General features: G+C 54.6%; 1 protein-coding gene across 1 annotated transcript in view; it reads left to right on the top strand.

Annotated features, from left to right (window-relative positions):
- The window catches only part of LOC149427732 (arf-GAP with GTPase, ANK repeat and PH domain-containing protein 3-like), a gene marked incomplete at its 5' end in the record, with an annotated part of 53,062 nt that overhangs the window by 9,144 nt on the left and 22,485 nt on the right, over positions 1 to 21,433 (top strand). Inside the window, 2 exons of the mRNA XM_089667726.1 lie at positions 5,658 to 5,762; positions 13,067 to 13,184. Coding sequence (XP_089523852.1) covers positions 5,658 to 5,762; positions 13,067 to 13,184 — 223 coding nt within the window. The remainder of the gene's footprint in view (positions 1 to 5,657; positions 5,763 to 13,066; positions 13,185 to 21,433) is intronic.

The following is a 21,433-nucleotide window of genomic DNA, read 5'->3' as shown; positions in this document are numbered from 1 at the left end:
TCCCCTCCCAGTCATGTGATTCAGGTGTTCCAATCCCCTCCATGTCATGTGATCCAGGTGCTCCGATCCCCTCCCAGTCATGTGATTCAGGTGTTCCAATCCCCTTCATATCATGTGATTCAGGTGTTCCAATCCCCTTCATATCATGTGATTCAGGTGTTCCAATCCCCTCCATATCAAGTGATTCAGGTGTTCCAATCCCCTCCATATCATGTGATCCTGGTGTTCCAATGCCCTCCATATCATGTGATTCAGGTGTCCCAATCCCCTCCATATCATGTGATCCTGGTGTTCCAATGCCCTCCATATCATGTGATTCAGGTGTCCCAATCCCCTCCATATCATGTGATTCAGGTGTTCCAATCCCCTCCCTATCATGTGATTCAGGTGTTCCAATCCCCTCCCTATCATGTGATTCAGGGGTTCCAATCCCCTCCATATCATGTGATTCAGGTGTTCCAATCATGTGATTCAGATGTTCTGATCCAATCCCCTCCATATCATGTGATTCAGGTGCTCCAATCCCCTCCCTATCATGTGATTCAGGTGTTCCAATCCCCTCCATGGACACAGGTGTATACAATCACGCCCCTAGGCATGCAGACGGCTTCTACAAACATTGGTGAAAGAATGGGTCGCTCTCAGGAGCTCAGTGACTCCAAGTGTGGTCCCGTGATAGGTGGCCACCTGGGCAATAAGTCCATCCGTGACATTTCCTGGCTACTAAATATTCCACGCTCAACTGTTAGTGGGATTATAACAAAGTGGAAGCCACTGGGAACAACAGCCACTCAGCCACCAAGTGGTAGGCCACGTCACATGACAGGGCGGGGTCAGCGCATGCTGAAGCGCACAGTGCGCAGAAGTCACCAACTGTCTGCAGAGTCAATAGCTAAAGACCTCCAAACTTGGTGTGGCCTTCAGATGAGCCCAACAACAGTGCGTAGAGAGCTTCATGGAATGGGTTTCCATGGCCGAGCAGCTGCATCCAAGCCTTCCATCACCAAGTGCAATGCAAAGCGTCGGATGCCGTGGTGTAAAGCACGCTGCCACTGGACTCTAGAGCAGGGGAGACGTGTTCTCTGGAGAGACCAATCACACTTCTCTGTCTGGCAATCCGATGGATGTGTCTGGATTTGGTGGTTGCCAGGAGAACGGTACTTGCCTGACTGCATTGTGCCAAGTGTAAAGTGTGGTGGAGGGGGGATTATGGTGTGGGGGTGTTCCTCAGGGGGTGGGCTTGGCCCCCTAGTTCCAGTGAAGGGAACTCTTAAGGCGACACTTTGGATAATTTCATGCTCCCAACTTTGTGGGAGGAGTTTGGGGATGGCCCCTTCCTGTTCCATCATGACTGCCCACCAGTGCACAAAGCAAGGTCCATAAAGACATGGAGGAGCCAGTTTGGGGTGGAGGAACTTGACTCAATATTGAACCCTACGGAGTAAGACGGGGGGGGCATTAAAGGTCATGTGTGTGGAAAGGGCGGCCGAACAATACTGCGGGCAATATAGTGTACAATGGCAAGGTCTCTCTGAAGGAGTATGTACGATGGCGGGGTCCCTCAGAGGGAGTGTGTGCGATGGCGGGGTCCCTCAGAGGGAGTGTGTGCGATGGCGGGGTCCCTCAGAGGGAGTATGTACGATGGTGGGGTCTCTCTGAAGGAGTATGTACGATGGCGGGGTCCCTCAGAGGGAGTATGTACGATGGCGGGGTCCCTCAGAGGGAGTGTGTGCGATGGCGGGGTCCCTCAGAGGGAGTGTGTGCGATGGCGGGGACCCTCAGAGGGAGTGTGTGCGATGGCGGGGTCCCTCAGAGGGAGTGTGTGCGATGGCGGGGTCCCTCAGAGGGAGTGTGTACGATGGCGGGGTCCCTCAGAGGGAGTGTGTGCGATGGCGGGGTCCCTCAGAGGGAGTGTGTACGATGGCGGGGTCCCTCAGAGGGAGTGTGTGCGATGGCGGGGTCCCTCAGAGGGAGTGTGTACGATGGCGGGGTCCCTCAGAGGGAGTGTGTGCGATGGCGGGGTCCCTCAGAGGGAGTGTGTGCGATGGCGGGGTCCCTCAGAGGGAGTGTGTGCGATGGCGGGGTCCCTCAGAGGGAGTGTGTACGATGGCGGGGACCCTCATAGGGAGTGTGTGCGATGGCGGGGTCCCTCAGAGGGAGTGTGTGCGATGGCGGGGTCCCTCAGAGGGAGTGTGTGCGATGGCGGGGTCCCTCAGAGGGAGTGTGTACGATGGCGGGGTCCCTCAGAGGGAGTGTGTGCGATGGCGGGGTCCCTCAGAGGGAGTGTGTACGATGGCGGGGTCCCTCAGAGGGAGTGTGTGCGATGGCGGGGTCCCTCAGAGGGAGTGTGTACGATGGCGGGGTCCCTCAGAGGGAGTGTGTGCGATGGCGGGGTCCCTCAGAGGGAGTGTGTGCGATGGCGGGGTCCCTCAGAGGGAGTGTGTGCGATGGCGGGGTCCCTCAGAGGGAGTGTGTGCGATGGTGGGGTCCCTCAGAGGGAGTGTGTACGATGGCGGGGTCCCTCAGAGGGAGTGTGTGCGATGGCGGGGTCCCTCAGAGGGAGTGTGTACGATGGCGGGGTCCCTCAGGGACCATGTGCAGAGATAATACATGGACCCCAGAACGTAGACGTGTGCTCACGGTGGACGTGGAATGGCTGATGACGTTTCCATTGATGGCGGGAGGAGGGGAGGTGTATTGGTGGTCGGTATACAGAGGCCATGCCGGTCCTGGTGGAAGCCGTGTAGAGGGCAGTAGGATGAGGGCAGCGACAGTCCCTGAATACAGTCCCATCCAGTCTCCTGCTGCAGGAGTGACCACACAGCCGACCTGAGATGATTGGAGGAGAAAGCACCAGAAGACGGCCAATCAGAGGAACTGGAAGGAGACCGAAACTGGACCTACCGATGATGGTTCTGTCCTCTCGTATCCTTGCAGCCGGTGCTCCCCTCCGTATGCTCCTCTCCCCTCCGTATGCTCCTCTGTCTCTGCGCTCCTCTCCCCTCTGTTTGTGCCCCTCAGTCTGCGCGCTCCTCTTCCTTCCGTATGCTCCTCTCCCCTCTATCTCTGCGCTCCTCTCCCCTCTGTTTGTGCACTCCTCTCCCCTCTGCGCTCCTCTTCCCTCCGTATACTCCTCTCCCCTCTGTATGCTCCTCTGTCTCTGCACTCCTCTCCCCTCAGCCTGTGCGCTCCTCTCCCCTCTGCCTATACGCTCCTCTTCCCTCCGTATACTCCTCTCCCCTCTGTATGCTCCTCTGTCTCTGCACTCCTCTCCCCTCAGCCTGTGCGCTCCTCTCCCCTCAGTCTGCGCGCTCCTCTTCCTTCCGTATGCTCCTCTCCCCTCTATCTCTGCGCTCCTCTCCCCTCTGTTTGTGCACTCCTCTCCCCTCTGCGCTCCTCTCCCCTCTGTATGCTCCTCTGTCTCTGCGCTCCTCTCCCCTCTGTATGCTCCTCTGTCTCTGCGCTCCTCCCCCCTCTGCCTGTGCGCTCCTCCCCCCTCTCCCTGTGCGCTCCTCCCCCCTCTGCCTGTGCGCTCCTCCTCCCTCTGTCTGTGTGCTCCTCTCCCCTCTGTCTCTGCGCTCCTTTCCCCTCTCTTTTTAGAACTAAAGCACTCTGCACAATGGCCACTAGATGGCGGCAGAGCATTATGAAAGTGCTGCAGACCTATACAGAGCCTCTTCATACTCCTCTCCATCACCCCCGAACTCCTCTCCCCGTCTCTGCACCCCTGTAGACTGTTCATCCCTCTGTGTCTGAGCTCCTCTCCCCCATCTCTGCACTCCTCTCCCCTATGTCTCTGCCCCCCTATAGGTTCTTAATCCCCTCTGTCTGCACGCTTCTCTCCCCTCTGTGTCTGCGTTACCCCCCCCCCCCCCCGTCTCTGCGCTCCTCTCCCCTCTGTCTCTGCGCTCCTCTCCCCTCTGTCTCTGCGCTCCTCCCCCCTATCTCTGCTCTCCTCTCCCCTCTGTCTCTGCGCTCCTTTCCCCTCTCTTTTTAGAACTAAAGCACTCTGCACGATGGCCACTAGATGGCGGCAGAGCATTATGACAGTGCTGCAGACCTATACAGAGCTCTTCATACTCCTCTCCTCTGTCCCCGAACTCCTCTCCTATCCATCCCTGAACTCCTCCATCCCCGAGCTCCCAGGTCTCTGCCCCCCCTTGTAGTTTCTTCATCCCTCTGTGTTTGAGCTCCTCTCCCCCGTCTCTGCCCCCCTGTAGGCTCTCCATTCCTCTGTCTGAGCTCCTCTCCCCTTTCTCTGCCCCATCTGTAGGCTCTTCATCCCTCTGTCTGAGCTCCTCTCCCCCATCTCTGCCCCCCCTGTAGGCTCTTCATCCGTCTGTGTCTGAGCTCCTCTCCCCCGTCTCTGCACCCCTGTAGGCATTTCATCCCTCTGTGTCTGAGCTCCTCTCCCCCGTCTCTGCCCCCCTGTAGGCATTTCATCCCTCTGTGTCTGAGCTCCTCTCCCCCATCTCTGCACCCCTTTGGGCTCCTTATCTCTCTGTGTCTGAGCTCCTTTCCCCCCCTGTAGGCTCTTCATCCCTCTGTGTCTGAGCTCCTCTCCCCCGTCTCTGCACCCCTTTAGGCTCTTCATCTCTCTGTGTCTGAGCTCCTTTCCTCCCCTGTAGGCTCTTCATCCCTCTGTCTGAGCTCCTCTCCCCCATCTCTGCCCCCCTGTAGGCTCTTCATCCCTCTGCATCTGAGCTCCTCTCCCCCGTCTCTGCCCCCCTGTAGGCTCTTCATCCTTCTGTCTGAGCTCCTCTCCCCCGTCTCTGCTCCCCTGTAGGCTCTTCATCCCTCTGTGTCTGAGCTCCTCTCCCCCGTCTCTGCTCCCCTGTAGGCTCTTCATCCCTCTGTGTCTGAGCTCCTCTCCCCCGTCTCTGCCCCCCTGTAGGCTCTTCATCCCTCTGTGTCTGAGCTCCTCTCCCCCGTCTCTGCTCCCCTGTAGGCTCTTCATCCCTCTGTGTCTGAGCTCCTCTCCCCCGTCTCTGCCCCCCTGTAGGCTCTTCATCCCTCCTTGTCTGAGCTCCTCTCCCCCGTCTCTGCCCCCCTGTAGGCTCTTCATCCCTCCTTGTCTGAGCTCCTCTCCCCCGTCTCTGCCCCCCTGTAGGCATTTCATCCTTCTGTGTCTGAGCTCCTCTCCCCCGTCTCTGCCCCCCTGTAGGCTCTTCATCCCTCCGTGTCTGAGCTCCTCTCCCCCGTCTCTGCCCCCCTGTAGGCTCTTCATCCCTCTGTCTGAGCTCCTCTCCCCCGTCTCTGCCCCCCTGTAGGCATTTCATCCTTCTGTGTCTGAGCTCCTCTCCCCCGTCTCTGCCCCCCTGTAGGCTCTTCATCCCTCTGTGTCTGAGCTCCTCTCCCCCGTCTCTGCCCCCCTGTAGGCTCTTCATCCCTCCTTGTCTGAGCTCCTCTCCCCCGTCTCTGCCTCCCTGTAGGCTCTTCATCCCTCTGTGTCTGAGCTCCTCTCCCCCGTCTCTGCCCCCCTGTAGGCTCTTCATCCCTCTGTGTCTGAGCTCCTCTCCCCCGTCTCTGCCCCCTGTAGGCTCTTCTGCCGTAAAGTGAGATGGGGGAGGCGTCTCCTCTGCCGTAAAGTGAGATGGGGGAGGCGTCTCCTCTGCCGTAAAGTGAGATGCTGTGAATCTCTTTCTCTGCTCTTTCAGGGGGTCCTTCTGAAGAGAAGTGGGAAATCTCTGAACAAGGAATGGAAGAAGAAGTACGTGACGCTGTGTGACAACGGGGTCCTGACCTATCACCCGAGCCTCCACGTGAGTCCTGACTCCGCCCTCCTCCGCCCACTTACCGCCTCATGCGGTGAAGGGTTCATAATGGAAGTATATGAAATCAAAATCCCCCCTCCCCCCATATCTTGTCATCAGTTTTGGGGTATCCCCCCTCCCCCCATATCCTATGATCAGTTTTGGGGTGACCCCCTTCTCCCCCCATATCTTGTCATCAGTATTGGGGTATCCCCTCCACCCCCCATATCCTATGATCAGTTTTGGGGTGACCCCCTTCTCCCCCCATATCCTGTGATCAGTATTGGGGTGACCCCCTCCCTCCATATCCTGTGATCAGTATTGGGGTATCCCCTCCACCCCCCATATCCTGTGATCAGTTTTGGGGTGACCCCCTCCCTCCATATCCTGTGATCAGTATTGGGGTATCCCCTCCACCCCCCATATCCTATGATCAGTTTTGGGGTGACCCCCTTCTCCCCCCATATCCTGTGATCAGTATTGGGGTAACCCCTCCTCCCCCCATATCCTATGATCAGTATTAGGGTGACCCCCCCATATCGTGTCATCAATATTGGGGCAACCCCCCCCCCTCTCCTTCCATATCCTATGATCAGTATTGGGGTAACTCCTCCTCCCCCCATATCCTATGATCAGTATTGGGGTGACCCCTCCTCCCCCCATATCCTATGATCAGTATTGGGGTGACCCCTCCTCCTCCCATATCCTATGATCAGTATTAGGATGACCCCCCCATATCATGTCATCAGTATTGGGGCGACCCCCCATATCGTGGTCATCAGTATTGGGGCGACCCCCCATATCGTGGTCATCAGTATTGGGGTAACCCCTCCTCCCCCCATATCCTATGATCAGTATTGGGGTGACCCCTCCTCCTCCCATATCCTATGATCAGTATTAGGATGACCCCCCCATATCGTGGTCATCAGTATTGGGGTAACCCCTCCTCCCCCCATATCCTATGATCAGTATTGAGGTGACCCCCCTCTCCCCCATATCCTATGGTCAGTATTGGGGTAACCCCTCCTCCCCCCATATCCTGTGATCAGTATTGGGGTGACCCCCCTCTCCCCCATATCCTATGGTCAGTATTGGGGTAACTCCTCCTCCCCCCATATCCTATGATCAGTATTGGGGTGACCCCTCCTCCCCCCATATCCTATGATCAGTATTGGGGTGACCCCTCCTCCTCCCATATCCTATGATCAGTATTAGGATGACCCCCCCATATCATGTCATCAGTATTGGGGCGACCCCCCATATCGTGGTCATCAGTATTGGGGTAACCCCTCCTCCCCCCATATCCTGTGATCAGTATTGAGGGATCAGTATTGAGGTGACCCCCCTCTCCCCCATATCCTATGGTCAGTATTGGGGTAACCCCTCCTCCTCCCATATCCTGTGATCAGTATTGGGGTGACCCCCCCATATCGTGTCATCAGTATTGGGGCAACATCCCCCCCCTCTCCCCCCATATCCTGTGATCCCTGACATCCAGCCAATGTCATTAGGAACAAGTATTGTCCCCGCCCCTCCCAATCATGTGATTCAGGTGTTCCAATCCCCTCCATATCATGTGATTCAGGTGCTCCAATCCCCTCCATATCATGTGATTCAGGTGTTCCAATCCCCTCCCAATCATGTGATTCAGTTCCAATTCCCTCCATATCATGTGATTCAGGTGTTCCTATCCCCTCCAATCATGCGATTCAGGTGTTCCAATCCCCTCCATATCATGTGATTCAGGTGTTCCAATCCCCTCCAATCATGCGATTCAGGTGTTCCAATCCCCTCCGTATCATGTGATTCAGGTGCTCCAATCCCCTCCGTATCATGTGATTCAGGTGCTCCATCCCCTCCATTTCATGTGATTCAGGTGTCCCAATCCCCTCCATATCATGTGATTCAGGTGTTCCAATCCCCTCCCAATCATGTGATTCAAGTGTTCCAATCCCCTCCATATCATGTGATTCAGGTGTTCCAATCCCCTCCCCAGTCATGTGATTCAGCTGTTCCAATCCCCTCCATATCATGTGATTCAGGTTTTCCGATCTCCCAATCATGTGATTCAGCTGTTCCAATCCCCTCCATATCATGTGATTCAGGTGTTCCAATCCCCTCCCCAGTCATGTGATTCAGCTGTTTTAATCCCCTCCATATCATGTGATTCAGGTTTTCCGATCTCCCAATCATGTGATTCAGCTGTTCCAATCCCCTCCATATCATGTGATTCAAGTGTTCCAATCCCCTCCATATCATGTGATTCAGGTGTTCCAATCCCCTCCCCAGTCATGTGATTCAGCTGTTCCAATCCCCTCCATATCATGTGATTCAGGTTTTCCGATCTCCCAATCATGTGATTCAGCTGTTCCAATCCCCTCCATACCATGTGATTCAGGTGTTCCAATCTCCTCCCAATCGTGTGATTCAGGTGTTCCAATCCCCTCCCAATCATGTGATTCGGGTGTTCCAATCCCCTCCCAATTGTGATTCAGGTGTTCCAATCCCCTCCCAATTGTGATTCAGGTGTTCCAATCCCCTCCCAATCGTGTGATTCGGGTGTTCCAATCCCCTCCCAATCGTGTGATTCGGGTGTTCCAATCCCCTCCCAATCGTGTGATTCGGGTGTTCCAATCACCTCCCAATCGTGTGATTCGGGTGTTCCAATCACCTCCCAATCGTGTGATTCGGGTGTTCCAATCCCCTCCATATCATGTGATTCGGGTGTTCCAATCCCCTCCATATCGTGATTCGGGTGTTCCAATCCCCTCCATATCATGTGATTCGGGTGTTCCAATCCCCTCCATATCATGTGATTCGGGTGTTCCAATCCCCTCCATATCATGTGATTCGGGTGTTCCAATCCCCTCCATATCATGTGATTCGGGTGTTCCAATCCCCTCCTCCATATCATGTGATTCGGGTGTTCCAATCCCCTCCATATCATGTGATTCGGGTGTTCCAATCCCCTCCCAATCATGTGATTCGGGTGTTCCAATCCCCTCCCAATCATGTGATTCAGATGTTCCAATCCCCCCCGTATCATGTGATTCAGGTGCTCCAATCCCCCCCGTATCATGTGATTCAGGTGCTACAATCCCCTCCGTATCATGTGATTCAGGTGTTCCAATCCCTTCCATATCATGTGATTCAGGTGTTCCAATCCCCTCCCCATCATGTGATTCAGGTGTTCCAATCCCCTCCATATCATGTGATTCAGGTGCTCCAATCCCTCCATATCATGTGATTCAGGTGTTCCAATCCCCCCCATATCATGTGATTCAGGTGTCCCAATCCCCTCCATATCATGTAATTCAGGTGCTCCAATCCCCTCTTATATCACGTGATTCAGGTGTTCCAATCCCCTCCCCATCATGTGATTCAGGTGTTCCAATCCCCTCCATATCATGTGATTCAGGTGTTCCAATCCCCTCCATATCATGTGATTCAGGTGTCCCAATCCCCTCCATATCATGTGATTCAGGTGTTCCAATCCCCTCCATATCATGTGATTCAGGTGCTCCAATCCCCTCCATGGACACAGGTGTATACAATCAAGCCCCTAGGCATGCAGACGGCTTCTACAAACATTGGTGAAAGAATGGGTCGCTCTCAGGAGCTCAGTGACTCCAAGCGTGGTCCCGTGATAGGTGGTCACCTGGGCAATAAGTCCATCCGGGACATTTCCTGGCTACTAAATATTCCAAGCTCAACTGTTAGTGGGATTATAACAAAGTGGAAGCCACTGGGAACAACAGCCACTCAGCCACCAAGTGGAGGCGTGTTCTCTGGAGGGACCAATCATGCTTCTCTGTCTGGCAATCCGATGGGCGTGTCTGGGTTTGGCAGTTGCCAGGAGAACGGTACTTGCCTGACTGCATTGTGCCAAGTGTAAAGTTTGGTGTAGGGGGGATTATGGTGGGGGGTTGTTTTTCAGGGGTTGGGTTGGCCCCCTAGTTCCAGTGAAGGGAACTCTTAAGGTGACATTTTGGACAATTTCATGCTCCCAACTTTGTGGGAGGAGTTTGGGGATGGCCCCTTCCTGTTCCATCATGACTGCCCACCAGTGCACACAGCATGGTCCATAAAGACATGGAGGAGCCAGTTTGGGGTGGAGGAACTTGACTGTCCTGCACAGAGTCCTGACCTCAACCCCATAGAACACCTTTGGGATGAATTAGGGCGGAGACTGCGAGCCAGGCCCCCTCCCCCGACATCAGTGCTCCTCCCCCGACATCAGTGCCTCCTCCCCCGACATCAGTGCCTCCTCCTCCGACATCAGTGCCCCTCCCCCGACATCAGTGCCTGACCTGACAAATGTGCTTCTGGAAGAATGGTCCAACCTTCCCATAGACACCCTCCTAAACCTTGTGGACGGCCTTCCCAGAAGAGTTGAAGCTGTTATAGCTGCAAAGGGCGGGGCCAACTCAATATTGAACCCTACGGACTAAGACTGGGGGGCCATTAAAGGTCATGTGTGTGGAAAGGGCGGGGCCAACTCAATATTGAACCCTACGGACTAAGACTGGGGGGCCATTAAAGGTCATGTGTGTGGAAAGGGCGGGGCCAACTCAATATTGAACCCTACGGACTAAGACTGGGGGGCCATTAAAGGTCGTGTGTGGAAAGGGCGGGGCCAACTCAGTATTGAACCCTACGGACTAAGACTGGGGGGCCATTAAAGGTCATGTGTGTGGAAAGGGCGGGGCCAACTCAATATTGAACCCTACGGACTAAGACTGGGGGGCCATTAAAGGTCGTGTGTGGAAAGGGCGGGGCCAACTCAATATTGAACCCTACGGACTAAGACTGGGGGGCCATTAAAGGTCATGTGTGTGGGAAAGCCGGGGGCCCAATACTGCGGGCAGTATAGTGTGTATCATGCTCTGTATATAGCGGGTGCAGTATATACAGTGCACAGTACAGCTCGCAGTTCTCCGGCGCTCTCCTCTCTGTCATTCGCAGTAATTGTCGTCTTCACATCAATTAGATTGTTTGGAGAAGTTAATTGATCGTCTGCTAATGATGTGATAATGACTCCTCCACCCCGTCCTCTCCGTACTCCTCCACCCCCTCCTCTCCGTACTCCTCCACCCCCTCCTCTCTGTACTCCTCCACCCCCTCCTCTCCGTACTCCTCCACCCCCTCCTCTCCGTACTCCTCCACCCCCTCCTCTCCGTACTCCTCCAGTGGAAGGAAATGAGATTCTACTAATTACTGACCGAGAGTCTCATCTCCCTTCCACCCCGTCCTCTCCGTACTCCTCCACCCCGTCCTCTCCGTACTCCTCCACCCCGTCCTCTCCGTACTCCTCCACCCCGTCCTCTCCGTACTCCTCCACCCCGTCCTCTCCGTACTCCTCCACCCCGTCCTCTCCGTACTCCTCCAAACTTCTTCACAGTGTACCACCCTCACCCATCTACACCTCCCCTACCTGTACTCTTCTCACTCGTCCTCTTCCACCCCGTACTCTTCCCACTCGTCCTCTTCCACCCCGTACTCTTCCCACTGGTCCTCGTCCACCCCGTACTCTTCCCACTCGTCCTCTTCCACCCCGTACTCTTCCCACTGGTCCTCGTCCACCCCGTACTCTTCCCACTCGTCCTCTTCCACCCCGTACTCTTCCCACTGGTCCTCTTCCACCCCGTACTCTTCCCACTCGTCCTCTTCCACCCCGTACTCTTCTCACTTGTCCTCTTCCACCCCGTACTCTTCCCACTCGTCCTCCCGTCCTCGTCTACCCCGTACTCTTCCCACTCGTCCTCTTCCACCCCGTACTCTTCCCACTCGTCCTCGTCTACCCCGTACTCTTCCCACTCGTCCTCTTCCACCCCGTACTCTTCCCACTAGTCCTCTTCCACCCCGTACTCTTCCCACTCGTCCTCTTCCACCCCGTACTCTTCCCACTCGTCCTCGTCTACCCCGTACTCTTCCCACTCGTCCTCTTCCACCCCGTACTCTTCCCACTAGTCCTCTTCCACCCCGTACTCTTCCCACTCGTCCTCTTCCACCCCGTACTCTTCCCACTCGTCCTCTTCCACCCCGTACTCTTCCCACTCGTCCTCCCCGTACTCTTCCCACTCGTCCTCCCCGTACTCTTTCCATTCGTCCTCTTCCACCCCGTACTCTTCCCACTCGTCCTCCCCGTACTCTTCCCACTCGTCCTCTTCCACCCCGTACTCTTCCCACTAGTCCTCTTCCACCCCGTACTCTTCCCACTCGTCCTCTTCCACCCCGTACTCTTCCCACTCGTCCTCCCCGTACTCTTTCCATTGGTCCTCTTCCACCCCGTAGTCTTCCCACTCATCCTCTTCCACCCCGTACTCTTCTCACTCGTCCTCTTCCACCCCGTACTCTTCCCACTCATCCTCTTCCACCCCGTACTCTTCTCACTCGTCCTCTTCCACCCCGTACTCTTCCCACTCGTCCTCTTCCACCCCGTACTCTTCCCACTAGTCCTCTTCCACCCCGTACTCTTCCCACTCGTCCTCTTCCACCCCGTACTCTTCCCACTCGTCCTCCCCGTACTCTTTCCATTGGTCCTCTTCCACCCCGTACTCTTCTCACTCGTCCTCTTCCACCCCGTACTCTTCCCACTCGTCCTCCCCCCACTCGTCCTCCCCGTACTCTTCCCATTCGTCCTCTTCCACCCCGTACTCTTCCCACTCGTCCTCGTCTACCCCGTACTCTTCCCACTCGTCCTCGTCCACCCCGTACTCTTCCCACTCGTCCTCGTCCACCCCGTACTCTTCCCACTCGTCCTCTTCCACCTCGTCCTCTTCCTCCCCGTACTCTTCCCACTCGTCCTCCCCGTACTCTTCCCACTCGTCCTCTTCCTCCCCGTACTCTTCCCACTCGTCCTCCCCGTACTCTTCCCACTCGTCCTCCCCGTACTCTTCCCACTCGTCCTCCCCGTACTCTTCCCATTCGTCCTCGTCCACCCCGTACTCTTCCCACTCGTCCTCTTCCACCCAGTACTCTTCCCACTCGTCCTCCCCGTACTCTTCCCACTCGTCCTCCCCGTACTCTTCCCACTCGTCCTCCCCGTACTCTTCCCACTCGTCCTCTTCCTCCCCGTACTCTTCCCACTCGTCCTCCCCGTACTCTTCCCACTCGTCCTCTTCCTCCCCGTACTCTTCCCACTCGTCCTCCCCGTACTCTTCCCACTCGTCCTCCCCCCACTCGTCCTCCCCGTACTCTTCCCATTCGTCCTCTTCCACCCCGTACTCTTCTTTGATGGGGTGAGGTGGGGGGGAGGACAATATATCTGTACTCCTCTGACACCATGACAACCCCGACTCTTCCTCTTCCAGGACTACATGCAGAACATTCATGGGAAGCAGATCGATTTACTGCGAACTACGGTGAAGGTTCCGGGGAAGAGACCGCCGAGAGCCGGAGGACCCAACAGCCAAATTCAGGGACAGACAGGTGAGACCGCCGACCGACACGTGTGTCCTTATATACAGGACACGCCCCCCGACTACTTCTTATATACAGGACACGCCCCCCGACTACTTCTTATATACAGGACACGCCCCCCGACTACTCCTTATATACAGGACACGCCCCCCGACTACTCCTTATATGCAGAACACGCCCCCAGACTACTCCTTATATACAGGACACGCCCCCGACTACTCCTTATATGCAGGACACGCCCCCCGACTACTTCTTATATACAGGACACGCCCCCGACTACTCCTTATATACAGGACACGCCCCCCGACTACTCCTTATATGCAGAACACGCCCCCAGACTACTCCTTATATACAGGACACGCCCCCCGACTACTCCTTATATGCAGGACACGCCCCCCGACTACTTCTTATATACAGGACACGCCCCCCGACTACTTCTTATATACAGGACACGCCCCCCGACTACTCCTTATATACAGGACACGCCCCCCCGACTACTTCTTATATACAGGACACGCCCCCCGACTACTCCTTATATACAGGACACGCCCCCGACTACTCCTTATATACAGGACACGCCCCCCGACTACTCCTTATATGCAGGACACGCCCCCGACTACTCCTTATATGCAGGACACGCCCCCCGACTACTCCTTATATACAGGACACGCCCCCCGACTACTCCTTATATACAGGACACGCCCCCAGACTACTCCTTATATACAGGACACGCCCCCCGACTACTCCTTATATGCAGAACACGCCCCCAGACTACTCCTTATATACAGGACACGCCCCCCGACTACTCCTTATATACAGGACACGCCCCCGACTACTCCTTATATACAGGACACGCCCCCCGACTACTCCTTATATACAGGACACGCCCCCCGACTACTCCTTATATACAGGACACGCCCCCCCGACTACTCCTTATATACAGGACACGCCACCCGACTACTCCTTATATACAGGACACGCCCCCCGACTACTCATATACAGGACACGCCCCCGACTACTCCTTATATACAGGACACGCCCCCGACTACTCCTTATATACAGGACACGCCCCCCGACTACTCCTTATATACAGGACACGCCCCCGACTACTCCTTATATACAGGACACGCCCCCAACTACTCCTTATATACAGGACACGCCCCCCGACTACTCCTTATATACAGGACACGCCCCCCGACTACTCCTTATATACAGGACACGCCCCCCGACTACTCCTTATATACAGGACACGCCCCTGACTACTCCTTATATACAGGACACGCCCCCCGACTACTCATATACAGGACATGCCCCCCGACTACTCCTTATATACAGGACACGCCCCCCGACCACTCATATACAGGACACGCCCCCCGACTACTCATATACAGGACACGCCCCCCGACTACTCCTTATATACAGGACACGCCCCCCGACTACTCCTTATATACAGGACACGCCCCCGACTACTCCTTATATACAGGACACGCCCCCCGACTACTTATATACAGGACACGCCCCCGACTACTCCTTATATACAGGACACGCCCCCCGACTACTCCTTATATACAGGACACGCCCCCCGACTACTCCTTATATACAGGACACGCCCCCCGGTCTACTCCTTATATACAGGACACGCCCCCCGGTCTACTCCTTATATACAGGACACGCCCCCCGGTCTACTCCTTATATACAGGACACACACACCCCCCCCTCCCGACTACTCCTTATATACAGGGGACACACCCCCCCTCCCGACTACTCCTTATATACAGGACACGCCCCCCGGTCTACTCCTTATATCCTTATATACAGGACACGCCCCCGGTCTACTCCTTATATACAGGACACGCCCCCCGGTCTACTCCTATACAGGACACGCCCCCCGGTCTACTCCTTATATACAGGACACGCCCCCCGGTCTACTCCTTATATACAGGACACGCCCCCCGGTCTACTCCTTATATACCAGACACGCCCCCGACTACTCATATATAGGACACCCCCTCCAGTCTACTTATATACAGGACACGCCCCCCGGTCTACTCATATTCAGGACACGCCCCCCGGTCGACTCCTTATATACAGGACACGCCCCCCCAGTCGACTCCTTATATACAGGACACGGACCACAACCCCCCCTGTCTACTCCTATATACATGACCCCCCCCCCCCGTCTCCTCATATACAGGACACAGGTCATAACACCCCCCCCCCATCTACTCCTATATAAAGGACACAGGCCATACAACCCCCCCTGTCTACAGCTATATACATGACCCCCCCCGTCTCCTCTTATATACAGGACACGGGTCATACAACAACCCCCCCGGTCTCATAGATGCATGGAGTGTGCTCGGCCTCGTGCGTCTCCTGGTCCGGATCCCCCCCCCCCCGGGATGTGAGTGCTGACACTGGCGGGATGCATGGAGTGTGTGGTGTCTCTTGCGTCTCCTGGTCCGGATCCCCCCCCGGGATGTGAGTGCTGACACTGGTGGGATGCATGGAGTGTGTGGTGTCTCTTGCGTCTCCTGGTCCGGACCCCCTCCCCCCCGGGATGTGAGTGCTGACACTGGCGGGATGCATGGAGTGTGTGGTGTCTCTTGCGTCTCCTGGTCCGGATCCCCTCCCCCCCGGGATGTGAGTGCTGACACTGGCGGGATGCATGGAGTGTGCGCGGTCCCCCCCCATGCAGGATGTTCTCAGCTCGTTATGTGTCTGTTCGGTAATTACATTACCCCGAGGTTTATGCAGAATTATTCTCGGCGGACTAATTGGCGGCACATGTATAATTCATTAATCATTAGCATCAAATTCGACAATTACACCTCGCTGATTGTACAATCTGTGGTATAATGAGGTCCCATTACCTCCCCACCCCTCCCCCTCCCATCACCTCCTTAACCCTCTCCTCCCCCCAGGGTGAGAACTCACATACACAGCCTGGATCTGTGACCGGGTCCTTCTACAGTCCCACCTTCTCCTAGTCCACATCATAGGACCATGGCTGTCCATCCCTGAGGGTCCTACACTCTGATATCTCTGTCCTAGGACCATTCCTGACCATCCTGAGGGTCCTACACTCTGATATCCCTGTCCTAGGATCATGCCTGACCATCCTGAGGGTCCTACACTCTGATATCCCTGTCCTAGGACCATGCCTGACCATCCTGAGGGTCCTACACTCTGATATCCCTGTCCTAGGACCATTCCTGACCATCCTGAGGGTCCTACACTCTGATATCCCTGTCCTAGGACCATGGCTGTCCATCCTGAGGGTCCTACACTCTGATATCCCTGTCCTAGGACCATGGCTGTCCATCCCTGAGGGTCCTACACTCTGATATCCCTGTCCTAGGACCATTCCTGACCATCCTGAGGGTCCTACACTCTGATATCCCTGTCCTAGGACCATGGCTGTCCATCCCTGAGGGTCCTACACTCTGATATCCCTGTCCTAGGACCATTCCTGACCATCCTGAGGGTCCTACACTCTGATATCCCTGTCCTAGGATCATGCCTGACCATCCTGAGGGTCCTACATGCTGATATCCCTGTCCTAGGACCATTCCTGACCATCCTGAGGGTCCTACACTCTGATATCCCTGTCCTAGGATCATGCCTGACCATCCTGAGGGTCCTACATGCTGATATCCCTGTCCTAGGATCATGGCTGTCCATCCCTGAGGGTCCTACACTCTGATATCCCTGTCCTATGACCATCCCTGACCATCCTGAAGGTCCTACACTCTGATATCCCTGTCCTAGGACCATTCCTGACCATCCTGAGGGTCCTACACGCTGATATCCCTGTCCTAGGATCATGGCTGACCATCCCTCAGGGTCCTACACTCTGATATCCCTGTCCTAGGACCATGGCTGTCCATCTCTGAGGACCCTACACTCTGATATCCCTGTGCTAGTCCTAGGACTATGGCTGTCCATCCCTGAGGACCCTACACTCTGATATCCCTGTCCTAGGACCATTCCTGACCATCCTGAGGGTCCTACACGCTGATATCCCTGTCCTAGGATCATGGCTGACCATCCCTCAGGGTCCTACACTCTGATATCCCTGTCCTAGGACCATGGCTGTCCATCTCTGAGGACCCTACACTCTGATATCCCTGTGCTAGTCCTAGGACTATGGCTGTCCATCCCTGAGGACCCTACACTCTGATATCCCTGTCCTAGGACCATTCCTGACCATCCTGAGGGTCCTACACTCTGATATCCCTGTCCTAGGACCATTCCTGACCATCCTGAGGGTCCTACACTCTGATATCCCTGTCCTAGGATCATGGCTGACCATCCCTCAGGGTCCTACACTCTGATATCCCTGTCCTAGGACCATGGCTGTCCATCCCTGAGGACCCTACACTCTGATATCCCTGTGCTAGTCCTAGGACTATGGCTGTCCATCCCTGAGGACCCTACACTCTGATATCCCTGTGCTAGTCCTAGGACTATGGCTGTCCATCCCTGAGGACCCTACACTCTGATATCCCTGTCCTAGGACCATGCCTGACCATCCTGAGGGTCCTACATGCTGATATCCCTGTCCTAGGACCATGCCTGACCATCCTAAGGGTCCTACACGCTGATATCCCTGTCCTAGGACCATGGCTGTCCATCCCTGAGGGTCCTACACTCTGATATCCCTGTCCTAGGACCATTCCTGACCATCCTGAGGGTCCTACACTCTGATATCCCTGTCCTAGGACCATTCCTGACCATCCTGAGGGTCCTACACTCTGATATCCCTGTCCTAGGATCATGGCTGACCATCCCTCAGGGTCCTACACTCTGATATCCCTGTCCTAGGACCATTCCTGACCATCCTGAGGGTCCTACACTCTGATATCCCTGTCCTAGGACCATTCCTGACCATCCTGAGGGTCCTACACTCTGATATCCCTGTCCTAGGATCATGGCTGACCATCCCTCAGGGTCCTACACTCTGATATCCCTGTCCTAGGACCATGGCTGTCCATCCCTGAGGACCCTACACTCTGATATCCCTGTGCTAGTCCTAGGACTATGGCTGTCCATCCCTGAGGACCCTACACTCTGATATCCCTGTGCTAGTCCTAGGACTATGGCTGTCCATCCCTGGGGACCCTACACTCTGACATCCCTGTCCCAGTCCTAGGACTGCACTGGTGGAAGCCAACCACCATCATTGTAGAGGAAGCCCACACTGGAACTCCATACATATAGTGTCCCTGGTAGGAAATAAACATGGGACTCCAGTGTGACAAAGACCGACAGGGACTGCCAGATCGCTGCTCCATGGAAGCCTGATCTACCCATTGTATGTGCTCTGTCAGGTGTCCTGAGCACAGTGTTTACGTAGGAATACATCATTTCCAAGGTCATCGGGGGGAGGGGTGGAGCTAACACGTGGGAGGATCAGGAGGAGGGGTGGAGCTAACACATGTGGGAGGATCTATGTAAGGTCATCAGGAGGAGGGGTGGAGTTAACAAATGGGAATCTCTATATAAGATCATCTGGAGGAGGGGTGGAGCTAACACATGTGGGAGGATCTATAGAAGGTCATCAGGAGGAGGGGTGGAGTTAACACATGTGGGAGGATCTATAGAAGGTCATCAGGAGGAGGGGTGGAGTTAACAAGTTGGAGTCTCTAAGGTCATCAGGAGGGGTGGAGTTAGCACATGTGGGAGGATCTATCTAAGGTCATCAGGAGAAGGGGTGGAGGTAACAGGTGGGAGGATCTATAGAAGGTCATCAGAAGGGGTGGCGTTAACAAATGTGGGAGGATCTATAGAAGGTCATCAGGAGGGGTGGAGATAACATGTGGGAGGATCTATATAAGGTCATCAGGAGGAAGGGTAGAGGTAACACATGTGGGAGGATCTATCTAAGGTCATCAGGAGAAGGGGTGGAGGTAACAGGTGGGAGGATCTATAGAAGGTCATCAGAAGGGGTGGCGTTAACAAATGTGGGAGGATCTATAGAAGGTCATCAGGAGGGGTGGAGATAACATGTGGGAGGATCTATATAAGGTCATCAGGAGGAAGGGTAGAGGTAACACATGTGGGAGGATCTATCTAAGGTCATCAGGAGAAGGGGTGGAGGTAACAGGTGGGAGGATCTATAGAAGGTCATCAGAAGGGGTAGAGGTAACACATGTGGGAGGATCTATATAAGGTCATCAGGAGAAGGGGTGGAGATAACACATGGGAGGATCTATATAAGCTCATCAGGAGGAGGGGTGCAGGTAACACATGTGGGAGGATCTATCGAGGGTAATCAGGAGAAGGGGTGGAGTTGACAAGTGGGAGTCTCTAAGGTCATCAGGAGGGGTGGAGTTAGCACATGTGAGAGGATATATCTAGGGTTATCAGGAGAAGGGGTGGAGGTAACACATGGGAGGATCTATATAAGCTCATCAGGAGGAGGGGTGCAGGTAACACATGTGGGAGGATCTATCTTGGGTCATCAAGAGAAGAAAGGGGTGGAGAGAACACGTGGGAGGATCTATATAAGGTCATCAGGAGGAGGGGTGAAGTTAACAAGTGTGAGTCTCTATATAAAGTCATAAGGAGGGGTGGAGTTAACACATGTGGGAAGATCTATATAAGGTCATCAGGAGGAGGGGTAGAGGTAACACGTGGGAGGATCTATCTAGGATCATCAGAAGGGGTGGAGTTAACAAGTGGGAGTCTCTATATAAGGTCATCAGGAGGGGTGGAGTTAACACATGTGGGAGGCTCTTTCTAAGGTCTCTAGAAGGAAGGTGGAGTTAACTAGTCATGAAGTGAAGGGTGAGGTTGGCACTGCATGTGAAGCGAAGCTCTGTATTAAGTTGTAAGGAGTAGGGGTGTGGTCAGCACATCATGTGATAAGCTCGTTATGAAATCATCGGGTGGGGGTGGAGTTAAAAACATCATGTGTCATCAGGTGGAGGGATGGTGTTGGCACTTCATGTGAGAGTGGGCTCTGTATGTGGTCATCAAGGACGGCATGCTGGAGGCTCAGTATATGAAATCGGGTTGAAGCGGTTGTCACAGCAGATTGGAGGCTCCTTTTGAGCTCCTCAGAGGAATATGGGCAACTCCATGGGCTCCATATGTGATCATCTGGAATGATGTGGGCTAGCACATCACGTAGGAGGCTCCGTATGAGGTCATCGTTGGAGAATGGGTTTGGCACATCGTATGGAGGGCTCCGTATGAGGTCATCATTGGAGAATGGGTTTGGCACATCACGTAGGAGGCTCCGTATGAGGTCATCGTTGGAGAATGGGTTTGGCACATCTCGTAGGAGGCTCCGTATGAGGTCATCATTGGAGAATGGGTTTGGCACATCTCGTAGGAGGCTCTGTATGAGGTCATCATTGGAGAATGGGTTTGGCAAATCACGTAGGAGGCTCTGTATGAGGTCATCGTTGGAGAATGGGTTTGGCACATCACGTAGGAGGCTCTGTATGAGGTCATCGTTGAAGAATGGGTTTGGCACATCACATAGAAGGCTCCGTATGAGGTCATCAGTGGAGAATGGGCTTGGCACATCGTATGGAAGGCTCCGTGTGAGGTCATCGTTGGAGAATGGGTTTGGCACATCGTATGGAAGGCTCCGTGTGAGGTCATCGTTGGAGAATGGGTTTGGCACATCACGTAGGAGGCTCCATATGAGGTCATCATTGGAGAATGGGTTTGGCACATCACGTAGGAGGCTCTGTATGAGGTCATCATTGGAGAATGGGTTTGGCACATCATGTGTAAAGCTCTGTATGAGGTCATCATTGGAGAATGGGTTTGGCACATCACGTAGGAGGCTCCATATGAGGTCATCATTGGAGAATGGGTTTGGCACATCATGTGGAAGGCTCTATATGAGGTCATCATTGGAGAATGAGTTTGGAACATCACGTAGGAGGCTCCATATGAGGTCATCATTGGAGAATGGGTTTGGCACATCGTATGGAAGGCTCTGTATGAGGTCATCATTGGAGAATGGGTTTGGCACATCACGTAGAAGGCTCCGTATGAGGTCATCATTGGAGAATGGGTTTGGCACATCACGTAGAAGGCGCTATATGAGGTCATCATTGGAGAATGGGTTTGGCACAACATGTGTAAAGCTCTGTATGTAGTCATCATTGGAGAATGAGTTTGGCACATCACATAGAAGGCTCTGTATGAGGTCATCAGTGGAGAATGGGTTTGGCACATCGTATAGAAGGCTCCCTATGAGGTCATCATTGGAGAATAGGTTTGGCACTTCATGT

Source organism: Staurois parvus, unplaced genomic scaffold (genome assembly GCF_062004578.1).
Source record: "Staurois parvus isolate SC_StPar_1 unplaced genomic scaffold, SC_StPar_1.0 ptg003537l, whole genome shotgun sequence".
NCBI classification, from domain to species: Eukaryota; Metazoa; Chordata; class Amphibia; order Anura; family Ranidae; genus Staurois; species Staurois parvus.
Note: the sequence above shows the minus strand (reverse complement) of the source record. Positions and strands in the feature narration are given on the sequence as shown.